The 25,365-nt window shown below is 39.1% G+C and overlaps 1 protein-coding gene across 2 annotated transcripts in view; it reads right to left on the minus strand.

The window, feature by feature from the left end:
• The window catches only part of Iru (E3 ubiquitin-protein ligase Iruka), a 371,072-nt gene that overhangs the window by 170,323 nt on the left and 175,384 nt on the right, over positions 1-25,365 (minus strand). For both annotated transcript variants that reach the window (XM_067137986.1, XM_067137985.1), the window contains exon 4: positions 10,851-10,967. In XM_067137986.1, the coding sequence (XP_066994087.1) occupies positions 10,851-10,967 (117 nt within the window). The remainder of the gene's footprint in view (positions 1-10,850; positions 10,968-25,365) is intronic.

The following is a 25,365-nucleotide window of genomic DNA, read 5'->3' on the forward strand; positions in this document are numbered from 1 at the left end:
CTTGGTCGACAGCTATATGGCCCGGGGATTGGGAGATTCGTCCGCCACCACTTCGGATCAAGATGACGCAGCTATTTCCCTGGCAGAGTGGCAGCAGCAGCAGCACCAGAACATCAAGGAGAAGCAAGCTTTGGCACAGAAGAGATCCCTTACCCAGGTCGAGGCTCAAGATGAACAGACCCAGATCTTCCTACCAAGCTAACAAGTACTGCGACGTAACCACCCACTTAGTAATAAGATTGGAGAGTTTCACACAGGTCTCGCACCTAAGTGAGTTGGTCTCATTGCAGTGGATAAACAGCTGGGCCATGGGGTCTACTTACTGAACACCAACCCTCCTGTCAAGGTCCATGCATCGGAGTTGCGGCGAGTCACAAAACCACTGCGCATACAGAGTAAGCCTGGAGAAGAGGCTACTAATGACACAGCACCATCTGGTCATTGTGAGGAGAATGCATAGACTATCATCGAGGAAGAGGCTGGCAGTGAGGCAATCCCAACCCGGCACAAGCTGGTCAAGAGGAGGAGGGCACATCCAGTGACATCGGGGAAGAAAGAAGATACATCTACGCCCGAGGCAAAGTTGACGAGTATGACGAAGCATGGAGATTGTTTCAAGTTATAGCAGTGATATTGACGCAAGTGTAATTAACAGATATAACTTGAAAACAATATCCTCACACCCATGGGTAAATAATGCAAGTATCGAGCTCGAATTATTATTATTATTATTATTATTATTATTATTATTATTATTATTATTATTATTTTACGATTAGGAATATTATTATTACCATATTATTACTTGTATGTATGGCTATGAAGTGTTACATCCAGTTGGTATCTGTATTATTATTACTATACTATCACCTTGTTTGTTAGGTTTTGTCATGAAACGTGCTGTACATAAATATTTATATGAGTTTCAGTTAATGTAAATACCTGTAAATTGATATTATATCATTTATTCTTACATGTATATATAATTTGTAATCCAGTACGGTGTTTTGAAACACACTGTAACTTCCAGAATGGCACTACATCACGGTAGAATATTCTGTACATTATAATCATGTTGTTAGGCACTCGAGAATTTACGACATGATATTTTAGTAATGTATCTTACTAGAAGCCTGCCAGGCACGTATATAAGGAGGTGGTCTTGATGGTAACGATGAATTATTGTTTAGTACTGGTAGGAGTTTCGCTGGTGAACACATGTTGTGGTTAACTGACATGCCGATGTAGGCAGTCTGTAGTCATCTGTTTCAACTGTATTTCAAGGTTGTAATCTGCATGTACAGTGATAGGCAATTGTCAAAATGGCAGTTTGTGATGTGTGTTTTTTTGTTTGTGATACAGTGATTAAGCTTATGTGCATTTAATTTGTAAATAGATGTGAATAAATAACTGTACCAACTGACAGCATTTCATGTGCATCTTTGTGGATACATTAACTACAATCACTTCATGCATAGGGTTGACACTACAGATCAGCACGTGTCTTACTATCCTTTCTTGAGGAAAACAGTGAAGTGGAAAAAAAAACAAAGTGTTTTTGTATCTCCTTTGTGCAGTGTGTAATTCTCACTCTCTGTACAAAGTGCATAATCCTAGAAGTTATTATTGGTCTTCCTACAGAACATTATTCAGAGTGTGATACAGACCAACACTACAACTCTTCCCCTACGGAGTAGCCCAGGTAACTCCCATCTCCCAAGTCCAAGCGAGCCTCCAAAACAATTTAAAAAAGCCCCCAAAAGTGATCCTGTCAGCAGATAGGATGCTATTACCCAACCAAAGGGAGTGGAGTCCTGCACAGCATAGCGCCACTACAGGGTGGGGCAGAGTGGACTCCCTAGTTTCAATAAATCACTGAAGAGCGTGCACGTGAGTAAGCGGAGTGGGAGTAGTAGCATTTGGTGGGGAGAAAGACGCCATTTTAGTAGTCACCATGCCGTGGACTGGCGAGCATCGTGCTTTTGTAGTCGAAACGTTTTTTTAAATATAACGATAGTGTGGTGGCGATGCAGCGGGCATTTCGTAGGCGGTTTGGTAGCAAAATTTTCGTTACTGGGCAGCTGAAAACCCACGCAATCTTCACCAAAGACCTCTTCATTCACCAAAAGTGACTGTGTGGAGTGCTGTGTCCTCCATAGGCATTATTGGCCCCTACTTTTTTGAATCGGAAAATGCAACCGTTACTGTGAACGCTGTGCGCTATTGTGAGATGTTGGAGAACTTTTTCTTCCCCAAAATGGAAGAGTATGGTGAGGAAATGGAAATGGAAGCCTTTTGGTTTCAACAGGATGTTGCCACGGCTCATACCGCCCGTCGCTCTCGCCAACTTCTGCAAGAACAGTTTCCCGGCCGCGTGATCTCATTACGAGGGGATGTTTCATGGCCCCCTCGATCCCCCGATTTAAGCCCATGCGATTATTTTCTTTGGGGTTACCTCAAATCTGAGGTTTATAAAGTTCGACCAAGGACCGTGGAAGCCCTTAAGGAAGCAGTTGCTGATGTCATCGCTGGAATAACGCCAGATATGCTGCGCAGAGTTTTTGAAAACTTTATTGAACGGCTGAATATGTGCGTCGCTCGTCAACGTCGTCACCTGGACGATATCATTTTTAGAACCAAATGAAAAAAAAAAGGCATTGTATGTAGATTTCAGAAATAAAAAGCTTTTGTAATAATCTTGTACGGTTTTTATACAGTTAACCCATCAAATCAGGGAGCCCACTCCCCACCCTGTAGTAATGAACATGATGTTATCACAGTGCAGTCAGCCAAGGAGAACAACTGGAGCACTAACAAAGACCGACTACAATACTCAGACCTTAAGGCAGGTTTCCATTAGCAGCAATATGGCCGCAAAGGCAGGCCATGCATAGCTTATATGTGATCGATGTTACAAGTTTAAAGTAACAATCGTAAAATAATTATTTTGAATCGTTGATAATGAAACTGTCGTGTGAATGAAACATTTGACTCTTAAGTTAATTGTCGGCAAATATATTTCTCCCATTGAGAACAGTGAACTAAATCGCATTCCTAGGAAATATTTTAAATTGTTACCTGATACTTCAACAGTATTCGACAATCAGCTGTAAGAAGAAGGATGTTAGGAGCTCTACGAAGTTCATCTGCAATTTTTGCATTATTCCACTGCATCCAAGAGACTGTTCCATGAGATACCAAACCCTTAAACATTACTGAAGGTATTCATGAAGTATATTTTTGGGATTATCTCCTGATTGAAGAAAGTTCCTTTTGAAATGTGTAGTGGGAGTGTATAATTAATTACACGGCATAATCCCAAACATATACTTCATAAATAGTTACTCGGGCCGTGAAAGTCTAAATGATAATATTACTAAAGGTAACTTGAAATTTTCATGCTATTATGTGTACTACTTTTCTTTATCTGCACTTTTATTTGTAACTATGTTAAACCAGTTCATCTCCCTTAGAAATGTCTTACACAAGGCATTTAACTTGTCAATTCCCAACGTCACCTACAGGTGACACTATTTCTAGATCTTCCTCTCGCTCTGATAATGACAACTAGTGCTGACCTCTGCGTTCAGTGGCATCAACTAATCTTCACTCACAAATCTGTTTAATATCAGCTGTCTATGTTATCTATCTTGAAGTCTGTGAACCACAGATCAAGATGGCGCATAACAAGAACCAAGAGTCTTTGTTCTCTGGAAAAGGATCTTTGTTTTCTGCCCCTAGAAGGTAAGTCATCTTTATTATAACTTTGAAAACAGCATTTGCAGATGTGAATGTTTAATAGTAACAATAGTTTGAGCCAGTAATTTTAATTTTTGGTACAAATTCTTGATAATAATTATATACTGTCACCTACAGGTGATTTTGGGCATTACAGGCCATTTCGAATATTTATTGACTGCTGCTTCTACTTGAAATATTTGTATTTTTCGGCCTCCAAGTCCATGAAATATTGGAGGAAATTCTTCGACTAGAAGATGAAGATAATGGAAAGGCATTGGATTTAGCTCAGTTTGTCATTATACCTCCAGAAGACGGTTGAGTCACCGACGAAGAAAGTGGAGATGAAGGTTTGGGTGACACAAACTATCTTCCACCATGGATGCTCAGTGCAGGGGGTGGTGTCCTTGAAATGGAAAGCAGATTTCCAAAAACTAGGGGACACTACAACCTATATTTTGATAACTGTTTAACCTCACTTCCACTACTGACCAAACTCTCTCAAAATGGAAGTGGTGGTACAGGAACTCTTATGGAGAATCGTACTCAAGGCTGTCCTCTTGTAACCACTAAGGAACTGAGGAAGAAAACCAGAGGGTCACACTCAGTTCAAGTTACTGATTCTATAGGTGTCATCAAGTGGCATGATAATCTTGTAACCATTGCATCCAACTGCCATGGATTAAATCCAGTTTCCAAAGTTGAGAGAATAGCTACAGTAAATGGAAAGCGTATGAAAGTGCTAGTTGATTGCCCATGTGCAATTGATAAATATAATGCTTATATGGGCGGAGTAGATAGAGCTGACGAGAATGCCGATAACTCGAGAACAGCACTGCATGGCAAAAAATTGTGGTTCCCTCTGTTTGCCTTTGGCTTAGATGCAGCTTGCCAAAATGCATGGCATATTTACAGGGCATCAACACCAGGAAAGAGCTCCACCTACTGTGACTTCAAGAGGGAACATAGTACAAGTGTACTGCGATCTTTATGGGACAAAACTTCAAGAAGGTGTCAGTCGAGGATCAATAGCGAAACGAATGCCACTTGAAGTTCGCCTATCAAATGATTCAGAAGAGCCTGTACAGGAAAAATGTTCACAGCGACGGTGTGCCTTGTGCCATGAAGAAACGCGCCTTCTATGTAAGAAATGTAAAGTTGCCCCACATATTCATTGCTGGTACAAATTCCACTCCAGCCATTGACTGAAAATATGCTTCCAGTTCACATGGCGCTTTTCTGATTTTTAGCTTGAACTATTCACTGGGCAGTGTTATAGAGTTGTAGAGAAATGATATATGCACATTGCCCAACATCACCTGCAGGTGACACCACCTCCATTTCTCACCATGACGACTTACAAAATGTTTTGAATTGAAAATAAGTTTTTCTAAGTTCAAATAAAGTGTTTTACAGAACCTAACGTTGGGAACTGACGGGTTAAATCGCCTCAGAATGCTTGGCAGTGAATGTGTAAAGTGTAAGAGAGGAGCCACGATGAATAAAGGAAAATATATTTTTTCTATTTGGATTTTGCAGTCTCCAGTGTGTCTAATAATCTAAGACACAACACTTTACTACGAATAGCAATTGAAGGGATGATAAAAGGAAAACGAGGAAGGGGAAGGAGACGATACCAGTTATTAGACAGCATTAGAAAAAGAAAGGAAGATTATGCAGAAGTGAAGAAAAGGGCACAAGATCGAGAGATATGGAGGTCACAGCCATGACAGGATCTGCCGGATGGCAGAACAACCTATGATGATGAGTGTGTCTGTAATTGAGGTTATGTCACCCATGAAAGCCAGTCAATCTATATAGATATTTTTTGGTTTCCCAACTCAATGCCTTTTGCATCTGATTTCCTCCACTTTCTAATCACCTTTCCAGAGCAGTTAAAAAGTAAAAAATCACAACCCATCTCCCTGCCTGACTCCTGTTTTTTATTGCAAAATTTTGGAGAATTCTCCACAGCGTTTGACTTTAGATGAGGTGTTTGTTAATGTATCATGTACACTGCTTACAAGGTTACAGATTATAAGGTTAATTTTATATCTGACGGGGGAACGGTACGAAGTCGGATGGTGAATTTCGATTTGATTTTTACATATTCGCGAAGGTCGTTTTAAGCTGAAACAGGTAGTGGAAGTCTAATTTTTCGCTGGTCCTTTTTAAGGGGGCATTTGGGAGCTCAAAGTCGGTGGTGCGTGCAATGAAATTTACAGTACACGCCGACACACGTCAATGCTCACAGGCAGCGGCTGTCTCGCCTCGCCTTCCCTCTCCACTCCTTCGGTTCTCCTCTGTCCCCTACCACAAACGGCTGCCTACAGTTGTGTACACAGGATTTTGGGTGAAGACTGACGTTAGTTGGGACATTTTATTTACAAAGATAAATTCATTATGGAATAAATAATGAAAATTGCTTACAAATCACTACTTAACATACAAATAATACATAAATATCATCTGCATTATCATGACATTCAAAGTGTTCAAATGACTTTATTCTAACACAGCCTTGCATTGGTTCAATGTTCATGGCATGATAGTGAAAATCTAACACAAAATGTGAATAACAAAACAAGATAACAATGTGCGCACCTTATAAACGAAAAATTGGTACAATCATTTCCAGCACACTTTATATCAGTCAAATCATGAAAATTCGTTTGTGAGACAGTATGAAATTGTAGTATATTCCCATTAATGGGATAACCATCCGCTTTCCAACCATATTTCAGCATTGGTAAAAAACAATCAGCTTGTAATTGGTTATGCGCTATTATATTACTAGTTATAATGAAAAGTCTGTTTCTGGGTTTTAATTTTGACTGGCCGTGTAAATTCCTTACCTAGCAGATGTTTTCCATGCGACGGACTAAAAATTTTAGTTGTCGGAAGAGTCCAAGATCACACGACAGGCAAAGACACGTAGTTCCTTTCGGTATGTATTCAATTTGTACAAGTTTGTTCGTCAGGGATTCAAGTTGTGCATTTTTGTCCTGGCCACCGAATGAATCTATGAGAAGAACATTTCTTCCATCTTCCTGTAATTGCGGATCTAAAACGTTTTGAAACCAGTCACGTACATGTCCTTTCCCCATTTTCCCGGAAGATGTACAATTAATTACGACATATTTAAAGGCATCCATGTAGGCTTTGATACTTTCTTGTACTATAGGTCCAAACTTCCCATTAATTTCTTGGAAAACGATCAAGAACAAATGTCCCATTTCTCCGCCTTTACAAATGTGATATTGCACTGTGTGGGAGTGCGTAAAACGATTTTGGCAAACAAGCGTAGCAAAAACGCCTTTCACACCACGAAAATCATAACTTCTCTGTGTTGCCATTTCATACTCAAATCGGGACTGGTCCGAATTCCAGATATTGGCATCCGGGATCTCTTTCTTTTCTTGAAATTCATTAATGAATGTTACAAACTTTTTAGCCTCTTTGTGTCGTATTTTGTCCGTTTTAAACGTTTTGCTGACTAGTTTGGTTACTTTTCGGAACAGAATTTTCAAACGCCTTTTAAGGTTTGTCAAATATGAGTCACTTTGGAGAGAGTGTTTGGAGCAATACAACTCCCTACCCTCACCGATCCAATGCTCAATGTCCGATTTTGTGACATTTTAATAACGCATCCTTGCCTTGGTGAACTCTTCTTTCTCGAGATAGCACATTTCCTAATTTCTCCATTGTGTTCAACGTGGTTGACGATTCCATAAATTTGTCTCCGAGTCATCTTATACTTCCGTGCAGCGTACATAGGTCATCATGCCTTTATTTTTTTGATAATCGTTGAACAATGATTCGGAATCCATCTTCCACCGACTTGTTATCTTCATTAAACTCATCTCCGTGTTTGCGTCTTTTCGGTGATGATGTCCCCTCCTCAACGCCATCTTCGTTTCCTGAATCAACAAAAACTGCTTCTTCCTCCTGAATCAATTCGCATTTTCCCTCCAAAATCGCATCGAACATTGTCTTTATTTGTATATACATGATTTTTCTTCATCAGAAAGCTCTGCCGTCGGCATTAATACGAGCTGCAATAATGTCGCAAGCGACCATAACAAAGTAAAGAATCCAATGTGATCGCCTGAATGTGGAATAGCCATCAGTCGTGGAGATCTTGACCGAATAGAATAGGTCTCGCCGTCCCATATACACAACTGTTGGCAGCCATATATGGTGAGGGATAGAAGAAAACCGAAGGAGTGGAGAGGAAGGTGAGGCAGGCAGCCGCTGGCCGTGAACACTGATGTGTGCCAGCAAGTACTGTACAATTCAGGGTGCGCAACGCCAAATTTGAGCTCCCAATGCCCCCTTAAAAATAACCAGCGAAAAATTAGACTTCACTACCTGTTTCAGCTTAAAAAGACCTTCACGAACATGTAAAAATCAAATCGAAATTCACCGTCCAACTTCGTACCGTTCCCTCGTGAGCCAGAATTTTTGAGCGCTTCAAGGTAGAGATTTATCTTATTTTCCAGTGTAAAAACACAGTCCAGAAGTCTATTCAGGTGAATGAATGGCACTATTACATCAATCATTATTTGCACTGAAGGAAAATCGTTGCACTGGAAAGGATTTTGTGAATTGCTTTCACTGCTACAACAGTGCTTGTTTGGTCATTACTTTCTCCTGACCTAACGGAACTAAAACTCAATTTGGTCACTAGAGAATTTTCCACTGAGGATGAACTCGAAACCAGACTTTAAGAAATACCGAATGCATCTCACAGTTGACACAGACATCAAGACCAAGGCTTTGTATGTCTCTCTGCTAAGAAATATCTTTGTTTTGTATACACAAAATTTTCCACCAATTCAAATAACTGATGAAGATATCTTCCAACCTATACAATCTGGAGTTGTCTGTCCCCAAATTATGAGGTTAATGTAACATCAGGAAATAGTACACATGTTAATACGTAGGTCGAGTCATAAGTCATTGGCAACTATGTTTTTTCTCGCGAACAGGAGACAACGCGGAAAATCTAAGATATGCAGTTGGAAACGTACGGTATGTACTTGCGTGTGATGCCATTAGATGGTGTACGTAAACAACAGTGTGGGTCTAAGCATGCCCCAAAGTTCAGTGTGTGAGTGAGAGCATCACAAAATGAAAGTCAACAAGCTGGAGCAACGATCGTATATTAAAATAGCAGTGCTCCGCAGCAGAAATGCATGCCAATGTCAAGAAGCCATTATGTGGACAACAGTTTGCTAACAAAGAGGACATCGTAACAGCATTTCGAAGAGAGGTGTCACACGTTAGCGATACACATGCAGCGAATGGTATTCAGCACCTGCCCAACCACTGGCAACGCACAGTGGAAACCTTGGGTGATTATTTCGAAGGTCTGTAACCAGTGGAAACCTGTCCTTTGTATGTAATCTTGTGTATTTGCTGTCTATGCCATAATAAAACAATACCAATGGCCTGTGTTCTGTCACTTTCCTACGAGAATCTCCTGAAGTCAGAATTTGTCTTCAGGCACTTTGCATAAGTACATGCCCTATATTTCCAAATGCATATCTTAGATTTGCCTTGTTGTCTCCTGTTCGCGAGAAAAAAATAGTTGCCATGACTTATTACTCGACCCTCGTACCAGAGAAAAGCTTTCAGTGGACCAATCTCTGAACAGTTAAGATCGCTAGCAAACATTAGTATGTAAATACAGAACTTACTGTAGCAACTTACAATCCATTAGAAATAAGCTTCATGAAATTAAAATATTCCTGAATTCATTCTCTGTTGATATTGTGTGTGTAAACGAAACTGGCTTGTAAAGGAAGAGGTTGACTTTTATATTTCTCCAGGATACAAGGTTAATTACATATTTCTGCAGAAGTATGATTTCAAATGGGGGTGCTGCAATATATAAGAAAATAAATACCAACATGAAATATACTGTTTTAAACTTAGATCAGTTCTGTGTAGAAAAAACTATTTGAAGTAGCCAAGGTGATATTTACTCACATTAAACTGATAATTGTTTCTCTATATCGAACACCTGATTCAGACATTAACATTTTTATGAACTTGTGGGATAATTTGACAGAGTGCTTGGAAAGGTATCAAAACTATAAAATCTATTACAACTGAGACATTAATATTAACACTTTAGTTCCATTTTGTGATTTTCTAGGGTCTTGTAGCTTCTGTCTTGCCAATGACCAACCCATTAGAAAAAATTCCTGTTTAGACAATATCATTACTAATGTTCATAAAAGTGATTTTACATGTGGTATCAGAGACTCTTGTCTGATTACTGTGGTCTCTGGTTAAAATTCAAAACTGTCTTAAAAAATCACTGTACCCACAGACAACTTTAGGATGTTAGGAGATAATATTTTTAAGCTGAGAAAGAATTACTGTATATCAATTTTGAAAACATGATAGCAAACTCCAGTAATGTTTCAGAAACAACTGAAAACTTTTTGCAGATGTTAGGGTCCTGTAGGAGAGTTCATACGTTATGTATTAGATTTCAATGTTGTGAAATAATGTATTAAAATTCAGGAAAAAGACCCAGTTCACTATGGTATGGTTGAAAGTGTTTAAGGATGTTCTGAAGAGAGTGAGGAGACAACCTGGAGCAAAGTGGTCTTAAAAGCGAAGAACTGTTTTCTCCATCAAGATGAAGGAGTACTGGAAATCCAGGAAGTTTGACAAGTATTAACCGTGGTCCTGAGAACCCGTAACAACAATTTAAAAAATTTGATGGAACCTGTCTGATGTTCTTTCAAGTTAACTAAGTTGAAACTAAGAAGAAATCGCTTCTCCTGTAACACGCTTTAAAGCAGAGCAGGCTGGAAAATTTGGTAAATATGGGTAAGACTAAGTAATGACGGATGGTAAAGAAAATGCTAACCATTCCATATATACACAATACACCCATATTGTAACGAACTCACTTATTACATTCAGGAAAATGCACATGGCAATATCAGTCAAAAAATGGCAGAAGGGGTCATTAAAATATAATGAAAGTTACAAAAGCTAAGCAGCCCAACATTGTTAAGATAGACAATAGTCAAATAAATATATTATATTGCCAGAAAATAAAAAGCACAACACTGTAGCCAGCAACTTACACAGGGGCATGACCTCCTCGACCACCGCCAAGGGCACCAAACCCCATTCCGGTGAGATTGACTAAGAAGTCTTGAATAAGATTCTCAATGGGTGCCATCTGTCTACCGCGTGGAACTCTGTAAGCAAGAATCAATACATTACTGACAATGTTACAAAACATGATAGGGTCTACAAGATGTAATATATGTATATTCGCTACATTTTTAGCATCAAAGGAAAGATATCCTTTAATAATAAAATAATAATATAAAGACCAGTACCGGTATAGAGAAATTTCCACTAACCCCTTTCCAAAGGGCATGTTAATGCAAAATATTAAACTTTAGGCCAGCTACTTTAATTAGGCAAATCCTAATGTTTTCTCAGTATACCAACAAGTAGGTGATTAAACTAGTTAGCATCTCACTTTATGTGATTGAGGATGCAAAACCAAATACTGGCAGGAACAGTAAGAGAGAAAAGTAAGCACATTTCCTATTAAAGAATCAAGACTGGTAGAGCCATTAAAGGGTTGACTAATGTACAATCTTAAGAACTATAATGAAAATAACGTATCTTCAAAATATAGACACGCTCACAGTCACATACTCAAAGTCACGTTCAAGAGTAATGATTACAATGTACAGATTCACAGAGCCACGTATCCCAGGAGGAAGACTAAGTGAAATTCACACAGCGAAGACGTGGAGGAAACTGCCTACCTTCCTTTCATCCACAACACCACAGTTCGAATTACCAAAGTACTCTGCAAGCACAATATAAAAACCAGGTTTGGCTCAGTCACTAAAATTGCTCATCGTTGAGGTTAAAGCAAGGATAATATTGTCCCCAGCAGTAGCTGAGCATGGGTCATGACGACGTGTTCCAAAACGTTCGAGCTCATACCTACAATAAATACTACAGGCCTAGGATTATACGGGAAGCTGTGAAAATGCATAAAAATCCAAATAATTTCAACAGGGACAATGGCTATCAGTTAAGTAACACATGGTTGGCAGGCATTAAGGATATATGTAGGCAATTCTCTTCCCTGTCCTTTAACTATTATTTTGTTTCCATGGTGACCAAATTAGTACTCTCGACACTAGATGGTTCACACTAGACTATGTGCTATAGGTAGAGCCCTGCATGGATGTGGATATCCGCGAAGTTAGTGTCTTGGCGGATGCAAAATGTACGGCAGTGCAGATAATTTTGCTAATAATTTCTGAATAATGAAGTTTATTGATTTTCACTCAGGTATAGGCCTACTCTTATTTTTGCTTGTGGTTAGGCGACCCTTGACTTTGCTATGGGAGAACGGTGATATACAAATAACCTTGAGACCAAAAAGCCGTAAATCTGACCTAAGCCTAACTGGCTCCTGTCCACAATTAATGGAAGGAAGAAACAAAAGTCAATACGTCGGTAGTTGTCGCAGAGAAATCCCTCATGAAACTGTGACTGTAGGGGTTCTGGTGCCAGGTATCAGGCCTATTGCATTATGTTAACAGAACTATCAGTTTCAGTACCTTGGATGGTATAATATACTATAATTAAATATTTACAACATCTGCAGATAACCTTTCGCGGATGTGGATAACCATACGCAGATGCGGATGAAGGAAGTGCGGGTGCGGATAATATTTTGTATATCCGCGCATGGCTCTAGCTATAGGTCATACTTTCATAACCTGTACACACTTGTTACTGTATTATTCTTACTTCTTTTCACTCCCATGTCTTCACCCTCATTGTAGTAAGTCATTCTCCTACCCCCACCCCTTTTCCCTATTTTTTCTCCTACTGCATACGTTTCTTTGTGTCTTCAGCTCTATTCTAATCTTCTATCCTTTTAATCTTTCGCTGCACTTTATTTTATTTTAGATTTCATTTGAATTTATTATTTCTTATACCACATTTAGCCCTGATTTGTCATATGACCTTGCTGGTTACTTCACATGTGCAAACGATGGAACAAGAAACATCTTAATTGGAGTTCGGAAGGTTAGCGCACAATGAGCAATCTAGTGACGAATGAAAGTACCAACCATTATTATAGACAAGCATTCTTAAATTCAAAACGGTCATTATTAGAGAAGTCTTGCTCGTGGACAAAAACGAGTTTTGCTTTTGAAGACGTAGAGCAAAGTTCTCATTATAGTTTCTTATTTTCATGTCCATACTGATAAATCTCACAACTATGTAATGGGGATAATTTCAACTAATCAATACTCTTGTTACAAGTACAATGTATTTACATTAAAAAATACACCATCTGCAGGAACAGTTTCGATCTACAATATTGATCATCCTCAGCTGCTTGAGAACTCAAGATCACATATGCAAATCATTGAACATAACCTAGTCTAAGAATGTAGTTTTAAAAAAAATAGTAAACAACACTGATAAGAGGTTAAAATCAATAAAATTTGATTGCCGTGTCCACAGATCCCTTATAAGGTTCATTACACTTATTAAAGTTCTAGGTTATCTTCATGACTAAACTGAATTTAAAAGGCCATGGTATGTTACTAATGGAACACTTCATATCTGTGTAATGCTAATGCTGGTGAAGTGCAAACTTGTCAAATATGGTAATGAGGTATGTTCCATTTAGCACTGGCAGGGCTGTCCTGGAGCCAAAATTAATTAAACTGGTATTGTTTACCCTTCAAAACTGGCTTGTGGAAATTGGTGTTGTGTTCTATTAATAAAAGTTTTCTTGCTGTTTATTAGGCAGTTGAAATAGGTGGAATCATCCTATGGGGCTCTTAGGTAGCTGTGGAGTCTAAATGCAAAAGAGAAAAGGTTGCGTTTGAGAGAACATCCGTTATGTGGAATATGAGGTGGAAGGGGTGTGATGTTAGTTTACTTACGTACTAGAGGCCAGGTGCTTGTTGCCCTGCTTGAAGCACGCTGTGCACTGCTTCTTGTATGGCGAGGGCTAGTGTTGCGAGTAGTCAAGCGGGGAGAGAAAGGAGTGAGGAAAGGAATAGGGGCGGTGATTTGGGTGGGTTGGGGTGTGTCTTGTAGGGGACTAATTGTGTATTTTTTGTTATTGCTTATTCCTTAGGTAATGGCTTTTGAGCAATGGAATGACTGTGTCATAATGGACATTTGCTTTTTCAGTTAGTTAATTCAAGTTACGAGTTGGATTAAGTATTAGTCCATATGTATATAGAATTCCTCAGCGATATTGAGCAATGTTGCCTTTGGGGATTATTTTCAGGATGACCATGTCTCTTTCAATGTCAGAAAATTTATGTCCAGAATCTGCTATATGTTCTCCAAAGGAAGAAAACCTATTATACTTGACAGCATGGGCATGTTCTGAGTAGCGGGTGTTGAAACTTCTACCAGTTTGCCCAACATAGCTTTTTTCACAACTCATACCTGAATGAACTAACAGAACACGGCTCCGAGATCACAGTGCGTGGGTCACTTCCTGGCAAACAGAGATCCAAACTAAACAAACCCACGCCAGTCGCGATTCTTCCAAATGTCACTACTTCCAAAGTCCAGTTGAGATGGGATGTGGATGCTGGGTGTAGGTTAAGGGTGAAACTGGAAGCCCCTAGTTCGGACCTGCACATTGGCAGCAGATGTGTGATGGTCTTCTCTGAGACCGTGTGACTACTCAGGATTTGGTCCTGCATCTGTGTTTGGGCAGACCTGTTTAGGATTACCGCTGCCCACCCTACAAGGAGAGGGTTCTAGAAAAGGTAGGCTAAACATCGCAAGTCGCATCTTATGACCAGCTGGGCGGCCGCACCCAGTGGGTAACCCATCATGAGGTCAGAAATCAGAATCAGGAAGAGTCACACTCTGAAAATCGGAACATGGAATTTGATGTGTCAGTTAATGACAGGCCTGAGAGAACAACAACTCTCCTTACCAATGAGCTCTCTAGACTCAATATTGATGATGCTGCTTTGGGTGAAACCAGACTGTTCAAGAAATACAAAATTATTGAGTTCGGTTCAGGATATACCATCCTCTGGAAGGGAAAGGAGGAGCAAGAACATTGCATCCATGGAGCAGGATTCGCTGTGAAGACTAACATGATTATCGATCACCAACTAACTCCCACTGCAATCAGCGAAAGACGACTCTCCGCATTCCACTCTCTGGAGGTACTTTTATGACGCTCATATCCGCCTATGCTATAACTTTAGATGTTGATGATGATGTAAAGGATGAGTTCTACAATCAGCTGAGCACAACCATCACCAAGGTACCATCTGCAGATAAGCTTTCACTCCTTGGCGATTTCAATGCCAGAGTTGGGAGAGATGGAAAAATGTGATGGGTAAACAAGGAGTTGGCAACTGTAATGCAAATGGACAACTCCTTCTCGGTCTATGTGCAGAACATGAACTCTTCATCACCAATACTCAGTTTTGACTGCCCAACTGCTTCAAGACCACGTAGATAAAGCCTCGATCCAGGCATTGTGATGATAAGGATATACTTATTACCAGAACAGCAAGAAATATTGACAATTGTTGGACTTATCACAACTCCTCATTTGTCAACTCAGGATCTCCATACGCCCTAAATCACCTAAGCATCTCTAAATCTTGACCAGAAGATAGTTTAACAAGTTTAAACTTTTGCCACAGAATTTCAGAATATGATCAATGTACAGTTAACAGTTAACCCAGTTAGCACAAGTGATATTCAGCAAGATGAAAATGATGCTTATGCTTGTTGTTTAAAGGGGCCTAACATCTAGGTCATCGGCCCCTAATGGTACGAAATGAGACGAAATGAAATGACAAATTAAAAACCCAAAATCCTCCACTGACCACAATTCAAAACATGAGGACGAAGAATGAATATATGGATGGATATGAATTTAAAACGATCAGTGGAACTGACCCACAGTGCCTCACATGCACAGAAGCTGGTGTATAACAATAGTATTACTGACCAAGGGACTGCTTCTATAGCACGATACGGAATCAATGATGCTCGTAGTCGAAAGGAGTCCAAAATCCAAGTCATGAGCCCTCACAATGGTAGTTATCACTAGAAAATGAGATCCATGGTATTTGTCACATTGCGGTACTAATCAAGAGTAGCGTAGACTCGCGGTATTCCACACATTATGGTACTACTCGCAGGTAATGAAATTCGCACATGTATTACAGACCTACTGTGTTTCGCACGTTGCGGCGCCTTAGACAGGTAACCCAAACCTATGGTGTTCATCACCTAAGTGTACTAACCACAGGGACTCGTACTATCCCGTGGTGTTCCTCATATAGTGGGTACTAATCATAGGCAAGCCAGAGCAATGGGTTCCGTCATCCCATGGTATCGCTCATATAGTGCTACTAATCACAGGTACTGTAAAAGCCGCCGCGCTCTCATTTGCTACTAATCACAAACCTATTTGGTACCTAACATAGTGGTACTACGCGCAAGGAAAAGCGACCCATGGTGTTCCCCGCTTGATGGTACTAATCACAAGGAGTTTCATGGTTCTAATATAATCATCCCTTGGTCGTCCTTTTTAGTCGCCTCTTACGACAGGCAGGGGATACCGTGGGTTTTTCTTCGTTGATGCACGTTCTAATGATTCTTCTCTCTATCTTGAGTATTTTGTCTATTTGTGCAGTGTTAGTTTACTTTATTATTACCAACAAACTATTCTCTGATTGAATACAATAATCAATGCAGAACAACTACATATCTTCCATCAAGACATCATATCAAGTGAATTTTCTTTATAGTAATGAGTGCCTTTGTGTTCTTTCTATGTGACCAATTTTCCATCCTCAATGGAACTTTTTCACAATCAAGATAAATTTATCAGGACTACATTTTTTATATAAATAAACGTTTCTTAATATTATTTGCCATTTTCACTAGTTTCTGTCACTGTAATTTATTCTCGTGGCTGAAGAAGGCCAAATGAAGGCCGAAACATGTACCTTTTTTAATACTAGATTTTGATGATGCTTGTTTAAAGAGGCCTAACATCTAGGTCATCAGCCCCTAATGGTACGAAATGAGACAAAATGCAATGACAATTTAAAAGACCAAAATTCATCCAATGACTAGAATTTAAAATGTGATGACGAAGAATGAAAGGATAAATATAAATTTAAAATAATCAGCAGAGCCAACTTACAATACTGAAAGTTAAAAATAATTCCAAAATAAATGCACTGGGTAGAATTCAAAAAGATAACAATGAGTATGACTTAAAACAATCAGTGGATCCATCTCGCAATGCCTCATGTTCCCAGAAACTATATCAAAAATTACCATTACTGACCAAAGGATTGCTTACAAAACACAATTCTGAATCTATGATTCTTGTTTGCCAAAGGGGTCGAAAATCCAGGTAATCGGCCCCTCATAATGGTAATTATCGCTAGTAAAGTAGAACCATGGTATTTCTCCAGTTGCGGTACCAATCAAGAGTAGTGTGCACTCACTGTGTTCCAAACGTTATGGTACTACTCACAATATACTACTTTTCAAAGGTTAATTAGACTGTTTGTATTGACTAAGGTAGACCTTTTATAACCGTTTCCTTTCAAGGGAATTTTAAGCGATACACATTTAACATACATACATACATACATACATACATACATACATACATACATACATACATACATTCATTATCATTACAGACTGTTATGCCTTTCAGCGTTCAGTCTGCAAGCCTCTGTGAATTTACTGAACGTCTCCACAATCGTCGATTTGCAACTAGTGTTGTGGCCTCATTTAGTTCTATACCTCTTATCTTTAAATCGTTAGAAACCGAGCCTAACCATCGTCGTCTTGGTCTCCCTCTACTTCTCTTACTCTGCATAGCAGAGTCCATTATCCTCCTAAGTAACCTATCCTCCTCCATTTGCCTTACATAACCCCACCACCGAAGCCGGTTCATGCGTACAGCTTCATCCATCGAGTTCATTCCTAAATTAGCCTTTATCTCATCATTCCGAGTACCCTCCTGCCATTGTTCCCACCTGTTTGTACCAGCAATCATTCTTGCTACTTTCATGTCTGTTACTTCTAACTTATGAATAAGATATCCTGAGTCCACCCAGCTTTCGCTCCCGTAAAGCAAAGTTGGTCTGAAAACAGACCGATGTAAAGATAGTTTCGTCTGGGAGCTGACTTCCTTCTTACAGAATACAGTCGATCGCAGCTGCGAGCTCACTGCATTAGCTTTACGTCACCTTGATTCAATCTCACTTACTATATTACCATCCTGGGAGAACACACAACCTAAATACTTGAAATTATCGACCTGTTCTAGCTTTGTATCACCAATCTGACATTAAATTCTGTTGAATTTCTTACCTACTGACATCAATTTAGTCTTCGAGAGGCTAATTTTCATACCATACTCATTGCACCTATTTTCAAGTTCCACGATATTAGACTGTAGGCTTTCGGCACAATCTGCCATTAAGACCAAGTCGTCAGCATAGGCCAGACTGCTTACAACATTTCCACCTAATTGAATCGCTCCCTGCCATTTTATACCTTTCAGCAGATGATCCAAGTAAACTACAAACAGCAAAGGTGAAAGATTACAGCCTTGTCTAACCCCTGTAAGTACCCTGAACCAAGCATTCTGCCATCAATTCTTACTGAAGCCCAATTGTCAACATAAATGCCTTTGATTGCTTTTAATAATCTGCCTTTAATTCCATAGTCCCCCAGTATGGCGAACATCTTTTCCCTCGGTACCCTGTCATATGCTTTCTCTACATCTACGAAACATAAACACAACTGCCTATTCCTCTCGTAGCATTTTTCAATTACCTGGCGCATACTGAAAGCTGATCCTGACAGCCTCTCTGTGATCTGAAACCACACTGGTTTTCATCCAACTTCCTTTCAACGACTGATCGCACCCTCCCTTCCAAGATGCCAGTGAATACTTTGCCTGGTATACTAATCAATGAGATACCTCGATAGTTGTTGCAATCCTTCCTGTTCCCTTGCTTATAGATAGGTGCAATTACTGCTTTTGCCCAATCTGAAGGTACCTTACCAACACTCCACGCTAATTTTACTACTCTATGAAGCCATTTCATCCCTGCCTTCCCACTATACTTCACCATTTCAGGTCTAATTTCATCTATTCCTGCTGCCTTATGACAATGGAGTTTATTTACCATCCTTTCCACTTCCTCAAGCATAATTTCACCAACATCATTTTCCTCCTCCCCTTGAGCTTCGCTGTTCACAACACTACCAGGATGATTTCCTTTTACATTGAGAAGATGTTCAAAATATTCCCTCCACCTCTCCAGTGATTCCCTGGGATCTATTATGAGTTCACCTGAATTACTCAAAACACTGTTCATTTCCTTTTTCCCTCCCTTCCTAAGATTCTTTATTACTGTCCAGAAAGGTTTCCCTGCTGCTTGACCTAGCCTTTCCAGGTTGTTACCAAAATCTTCCCATGACTTCTTTTTGGATTCAACAATTATTTGTTTCGCTCTGTTTCTTTCATCTACATACAACTCCCTATCTGCCTCGGCCCTTGTTTGGAGCCATTTCTTATAAGCCTTCTTTTTATGTTTACAAGCTGCTCTCACTTCATCATTCCACCAAGATGTTCGTCTTTTCCCATCTTTACACACAGTTGTTCCAAGGCATTCCCTGGCTGTTTCTACTACAGCATCCCTGTATGCCACCCATTCGCTTTCTATATCCTGAACCTGCTTAGTGTCTACTGTTCGAAACTTCTCACTAATCATATCCATGTACTTCCGTCTAATTTCCTCGTCCTGGAGATTTTCTACCCTTATTCATTTGCAGACAGACTTCACTTTCTCTACCTTAGGCCTAGAGATACTTAGTTCACTACAGATCAGACAGTGGTCTGTATCATCGAAAAATCCCCGGAAAACTCAAGCAGAGTATAGCCCTTGTCTTTTGCAAGCAACATCCACAGTTTATTTATTAAGCAGCTGTAAATGCACACTACAAGAACACACAGTAATTAAAACAAAGTAATTATCACGGAATGCACCCAAGCATTGTTTAAGTAATGTTCTTTATTATTTAACATGAGGAAAGATGCAACGTTGCTGCCACACGATCATATATTCTTTTACTCGCAACATTGTACGTAAAAGAAATGAAATACTGAACAAAACAAACAATACACCCAATGGTTTTATCACCGTAAATCTTCAAACTTTCCCCTCCTACTTCGATCTTTACTTAACAAGAAAAATCTATAGGAGTTAAATCGGCTGAGTGCAGAGGCCATTCGAACAGCTAAGTGCTGCATGACATGGAGAGTGTAACAGCCACATTCGCTGCCGAATATCCAGAGGAACATCTTCCAATAACCCAGGAAGTGATTCTACCAGGAAACTGTAGCATTCCTCGCTGTTCAGGTAAGAAGGAAGAACATACCGTATAGCCCAAGTAAATAGTCGCCAGCAATGCCAGCCCAAATATAGACATTAAAGTGATGTTGAAATGTGCACACTGTCGCATGAAGGGTTTCTTCTGCCTTTCGTCATGCATTCACCTGCCAATGGAAACAAAGGTTCAATGATGAGGTTGGTGGCAATTAGGGTGTCGAATGCCATAAATAAGTGTGGCTTCTCTCCCGTTGCCATTTGCTGTGCCATAGGCTAGGTGCATATCGGCTATTTTTTTTATTGGTGTGCCGAAGCGGGGCCATTGTCACAGATTTAAACCACAAACCTAGTAGCTAATATGGACAAAAAAATTATTCTAATGCCTACTGTGGCTGGAAAGTGACCGCTAAACAAACGACAAACTTGTGCAATCGCACTGACGATTACCTCTGTCTCTATCTTGTAAGCACAGCAGCGGGGAGCGATTTGAGTTCCGGCAGAGCAAATACGGCAAGTTTGATCATTTGAATCATGCACTTGGAAGTAACCAAGTAGCCTCATTCACACGAAAAGAAAAATTTCTCCACAAATCAGATTGCAACAGCATTGTTTACATAAAATGAAGAGTATCCCTGATCATTTTGTCGGTATAAATAAGATACACCCTGTATACCGAACTCTAAAAAACTTCAATTTCTATCTGGTTTCCTATCTTCTTTGATGGTTATGAATTTCATGTTTTTGTATTATTAACTATTACCATAACATCTCATTTCACTTGTTATTCTTTAAAATAATATTGTCTTAGGATTTCGCCACAAATGATCTTTGCTCCAATACGGCTGATGATGACCCCTAGATGGGTCGAAAATAGTACCGTATAATTTTGTAATTTTGTGAATATATTGTATTGAAAAGGTGGAAACATTTACGTTATTATTATTATTACTTATATATTATTCTTATCTTCTTCCTATCCATTCATGATGTTACCAGAATTTCAATGATTCTTACATTCCCTGTTATAAACATAGCCTTTTTATTCTATCATGAAACTATTATTCATAATGTTAATGGACTTCCTTGAGGTTTGTGAATAAAATTTTGTAGCGGAATACTGGTTTATTCCTCCTGTTCTTCCTGAATTGATTCACTCCTTCCATCTTTCCTATTCCACTGCTTTGGCCACATAAATTTGTTGCCAATACCTGCAGTGTAGAGAGATTTCTAAACTTAAACTTTCTGTTCATTACAATACCAGAAAAGAAGGATATTTGCTTTGTCTAGCCAATTAATATTTGAGGAGGAGACTGTTGTCCAAATCGGAGAGCAATAGTTTAAGTGAGGCTGAATAATCAATAGGAAGAAGGGACGAAGAGCAAAGGATCGAGAGATTTCTGTCTAACCAGAGCAAATGGCTGACTTAGATGCTTGTTTGATCTTTGATATATAATTTTGTTTTCAAATACAATGCAAGCTATTTTAATGTTGCTTTCTCTGGTCAACTCTTGTCCCCTTACAACCCACAATGGAATCATGATTGTGGTCTTGTTTATCCACTTTTATTTCATCATTACTAGGCGATAATGACTGTTAGCATCTGTAATATTCGTTAAGCTAAAACTGTCCCCTCGGTGGTGCAAAAGAACAGTCGCTTCGGGAGAATCATCCAAAACCTAGAAGTTAAGCCAGTCTGTCACAGATTTCCTGGCTAAAAGTTTCACTTCATACTGTATGTCACCAGACTTGGATAGGAACAGTTCTCAGAACTCTCCAGCAAAGAATCATGACCCTGTTATAACATGGCAAATAACTAAAGAAGGAATAAGCACACCAAAATGCCAAATCCTACAAAAGATTTTAGCAAACAATGAATCTTACTTATTCCTTCTACAGTAATTTGGCTGTCATTGTCCAGAAAACCCACACTAAAAATGAGGACCAAATTAAACAGAGGAATAATTCCAGGGTATTATCAATTGAGAGCAATGTATCATAAGGCTTACAGAGTTGCAATGCATGTTCAGTCGACACCTGAAAATTCTCTGCTGTCTCTGATCTCTAAACCACATTAAATTACTATATAGTTAGTTCACCAATTTATATATATTTCAAAATAAGTGAAATATAACCAATGGATACAAACCCCCCAGCTACTTCTTGACCTTCAGTTATAACTATCACCACATTCTGATGTGCACTCTGTAGATTGAAAGTCACCACAATTGATGGAAGTACAGTATTAATAGTGAAAATGATAAAACCCCTGTTACCTGGGTAGATGATAGCTAAGGGCCTTATCTTTTGGTGAAATAAAACTGCTGATTTCAGTGTTGAAACTGACACTATTACAGCAGATATTTTGTGAAATAAATTGTCATATTGATCGATGTTTCTAAAGTGAACTCTTGTAATGTATTAAATTGTTATTGAATCTTAGAACAACCAAATAAACAAAATGTTACAGTCGGAAAGTATCTCTGTGTAAGCAAAGAAGCCCCTTTCACTGAACACATTAGACGTCGGAAACCATAACACTTGGATGCAAATTTACTGTGGTCTTCTATCGAACCTCCTAAAAATTCACTAACAACGGTATTCTTTCTTCTCTTCTATCAGGTGTGCTTTCATTGCTTTTTGCAAAGCCATATAGCCCTGGAAGATACTCATGGATATGCTGGTGCTGCCCGGCCGGGGATGAGTAGCTCAGACTGTTAAGGTGTTTGCTTTCTGAGCCCAAGTTGGCACATTCAATCCTGGCTTAGTCTGGTGCTCAAATATGTCAACCCCATGTTACTAGTTTTATTGGCATGTAAAAGAACTCCTGTAGAACAACATTCCGACATCTAATGTCAATATTGCAAATACTTTCACCAATTGTAAACTCCTCACTCATTGCAATATCTTTAAAACCAACATTGTACAAGTATTTTACTATATGTTAATTTTAGTTCAAGTCTCTCCAAGGATTTTTAAAAATTAGTTTTATTTTATTTATATGTAAATCAGGTGCCTGATTTTATTTCAAGGTTAAGGCAATGGATGATGATGCTTACATACAAGGCGAAATATGTACCATTTTAGCGAACACGTCACATGTAAATCAACAAAGACAAGACTTATTGTATTGATTAGGTGGTCAAATTAATAAATTAACTTATTGTTATTATTCCAATCTTAGAGACTCCGAAAACTGTAAAAGTAGTTAGTGGGACGTAAAAAAATAGCATTATTACCATTCAACCAGGCGATTTATTTACAATAGGCCTACTAATATGTCATATTTTATAATAAAGACAGTATTATTCAACTTCCCTTTTATTTCTCGCTTCTAGCCCGTTGTCGTAATTGAAATTACACCTCAGTCAAGGAAAGAGTGATGCTACTGGTGTGCTTGTCCCAATTTCAATGAAGATTGAGCAGTTCTGACTGTGTGTCGTAATTTCAAGAAACCAAAATGTGAGTATTCAAGACTCTTCTCCCACTGCAAATTATCTGATCCCTCAAGGACGTCAAAAGTGGCAAGGGCCCAGAAGTGATGGCATACATCCTGAATTCCTCCTGCACTGAATAAAATATAAAAGAAATTGCTGGGCAAGTTGTTCCTGGATGCATAATAAATCAGATTTCACTATATTTCATGAGTTCATTTAGCTAAATTACACTATGGAGCGGTACCTATAAGGTCATATACAGGCAAGAAAGATGGTATAAAAAACTTTGTGTGAGAAGTCTCGTAATGCTAGTCACATAGTTCTTGAAGGCAGTGTGTTTATTAAACAGAGACACCCCTATCTCCAAGCTGCTGACTTGAATGTCCCTTTACCCTTAACATCAAAGAGCACTTGTAATTATCACGGAGAAATCGGGATCACTTTCAAAACATGGCTTAAAAATACTCTGCTACTAAAACATTAAGTCTCAATTCTGTCGTTATTATGGACAATGTCCCCTACCACTCTGTGCAGCTAAACAAAGCACCAACCGAGCAAGCTGGCCGTGCGGATAGGAGCACGCAGTTGTGAGCTTGCATTCCGGAGATAGTGGGTTCGAACCCCACTGTCAGCAGCCCTGAAGATAGCATTCTGTGGTTTCCCACTTTCACACCAGGCAAATGCTGGGAGTGTACCTTAATTAAGGCCATGGCTACTTCTGGACGTAACGGAATCAGGTATAATACCACAGAAGATGAAACAACCAAAAATCATTGAAGTACTCAAATCAGGAAAATCACACGACCTCCGAAAGAACTATTATCCAACAACACTGTTGAGCATGATTTAAGAACTCCTTGAAAGGTTTCTGTACAATTGAATCACCCAACAGTTTTCACGATTTTCCAAGTGGAACAGGCTGGCTTTCAACCTGCATGAAGCTGTGCTGACCAAATCCTATTATTAACAACCCTCACAGAAGCAGAGCATCAAATGAAGCAAAAGAGATATTCACAGTCTTCATAGATCTAAAAGCAGCCTGTGATACAGTCTGGAGACATGGACTGCTCTATTCCATACAGAAAAAAAAAAAAGAATGACAACATACTCGATGAAAAACTCGCTCTAACCATATGAAAAGACGCTAGTTTTCCAAAATCTGTGTACAATGGCCTTCCGTGAAGTTTGGTCCTCACTCCTCTTATTTTCAAACTCTACATACCTGATAGGCCTCAAACAAAATCCACAAGGTTTGAATATGTGGATGAGTGGGACAAAGCCACTCAGCACAGAACATCTGAAGCAGCTGAAGACATCCTCCTGACTTCTGATCTACATGTTTTGGGAAAATATTTGCACAAATGGAGATGTCAACTCAACCTAACTAAAACAGAAGTTGCGTGTTTCCACCTCTCCAACAGATTTTTCAGATAGAAATGTTCACATTGAGGGAGGTGGTGATGGTGATTGTTTTAAGAGAAAGTGCATCTAGGTAACCATCCTCTCTGAAAAAATTAAGTGGAAACAAAAAATGAAAAAGTAAAGTTAAAACATTTATTAAAATGAGAATTCTGAAAATTAATTTAAAAATAAAACAAAAATATTGTAAACAGGAAGAACACTGGAATCTTGAAATTTAGAGGCCCTTGAATAAGCCACTCTCACACAAAGCGAATGACAAGATCTGAAGTATTCCCGTCATTGGCTCGTATGACTTCTCTCACATAACTCCAAAATAC

This window comes from Anabrus simplex, chromosome 1, assembly GCF_040414725.1.
Source record: "Anabrus simplex isolate iqAnaSimp1 chromosome 1, ASM4041472v1, whole genome shotgun sequence".
NCBI lineage: Eukaryota > Metazoa > Arthropoda > Insecta > Orthoptera > Tettigoniidae > Anabrus > Anabrus simplex.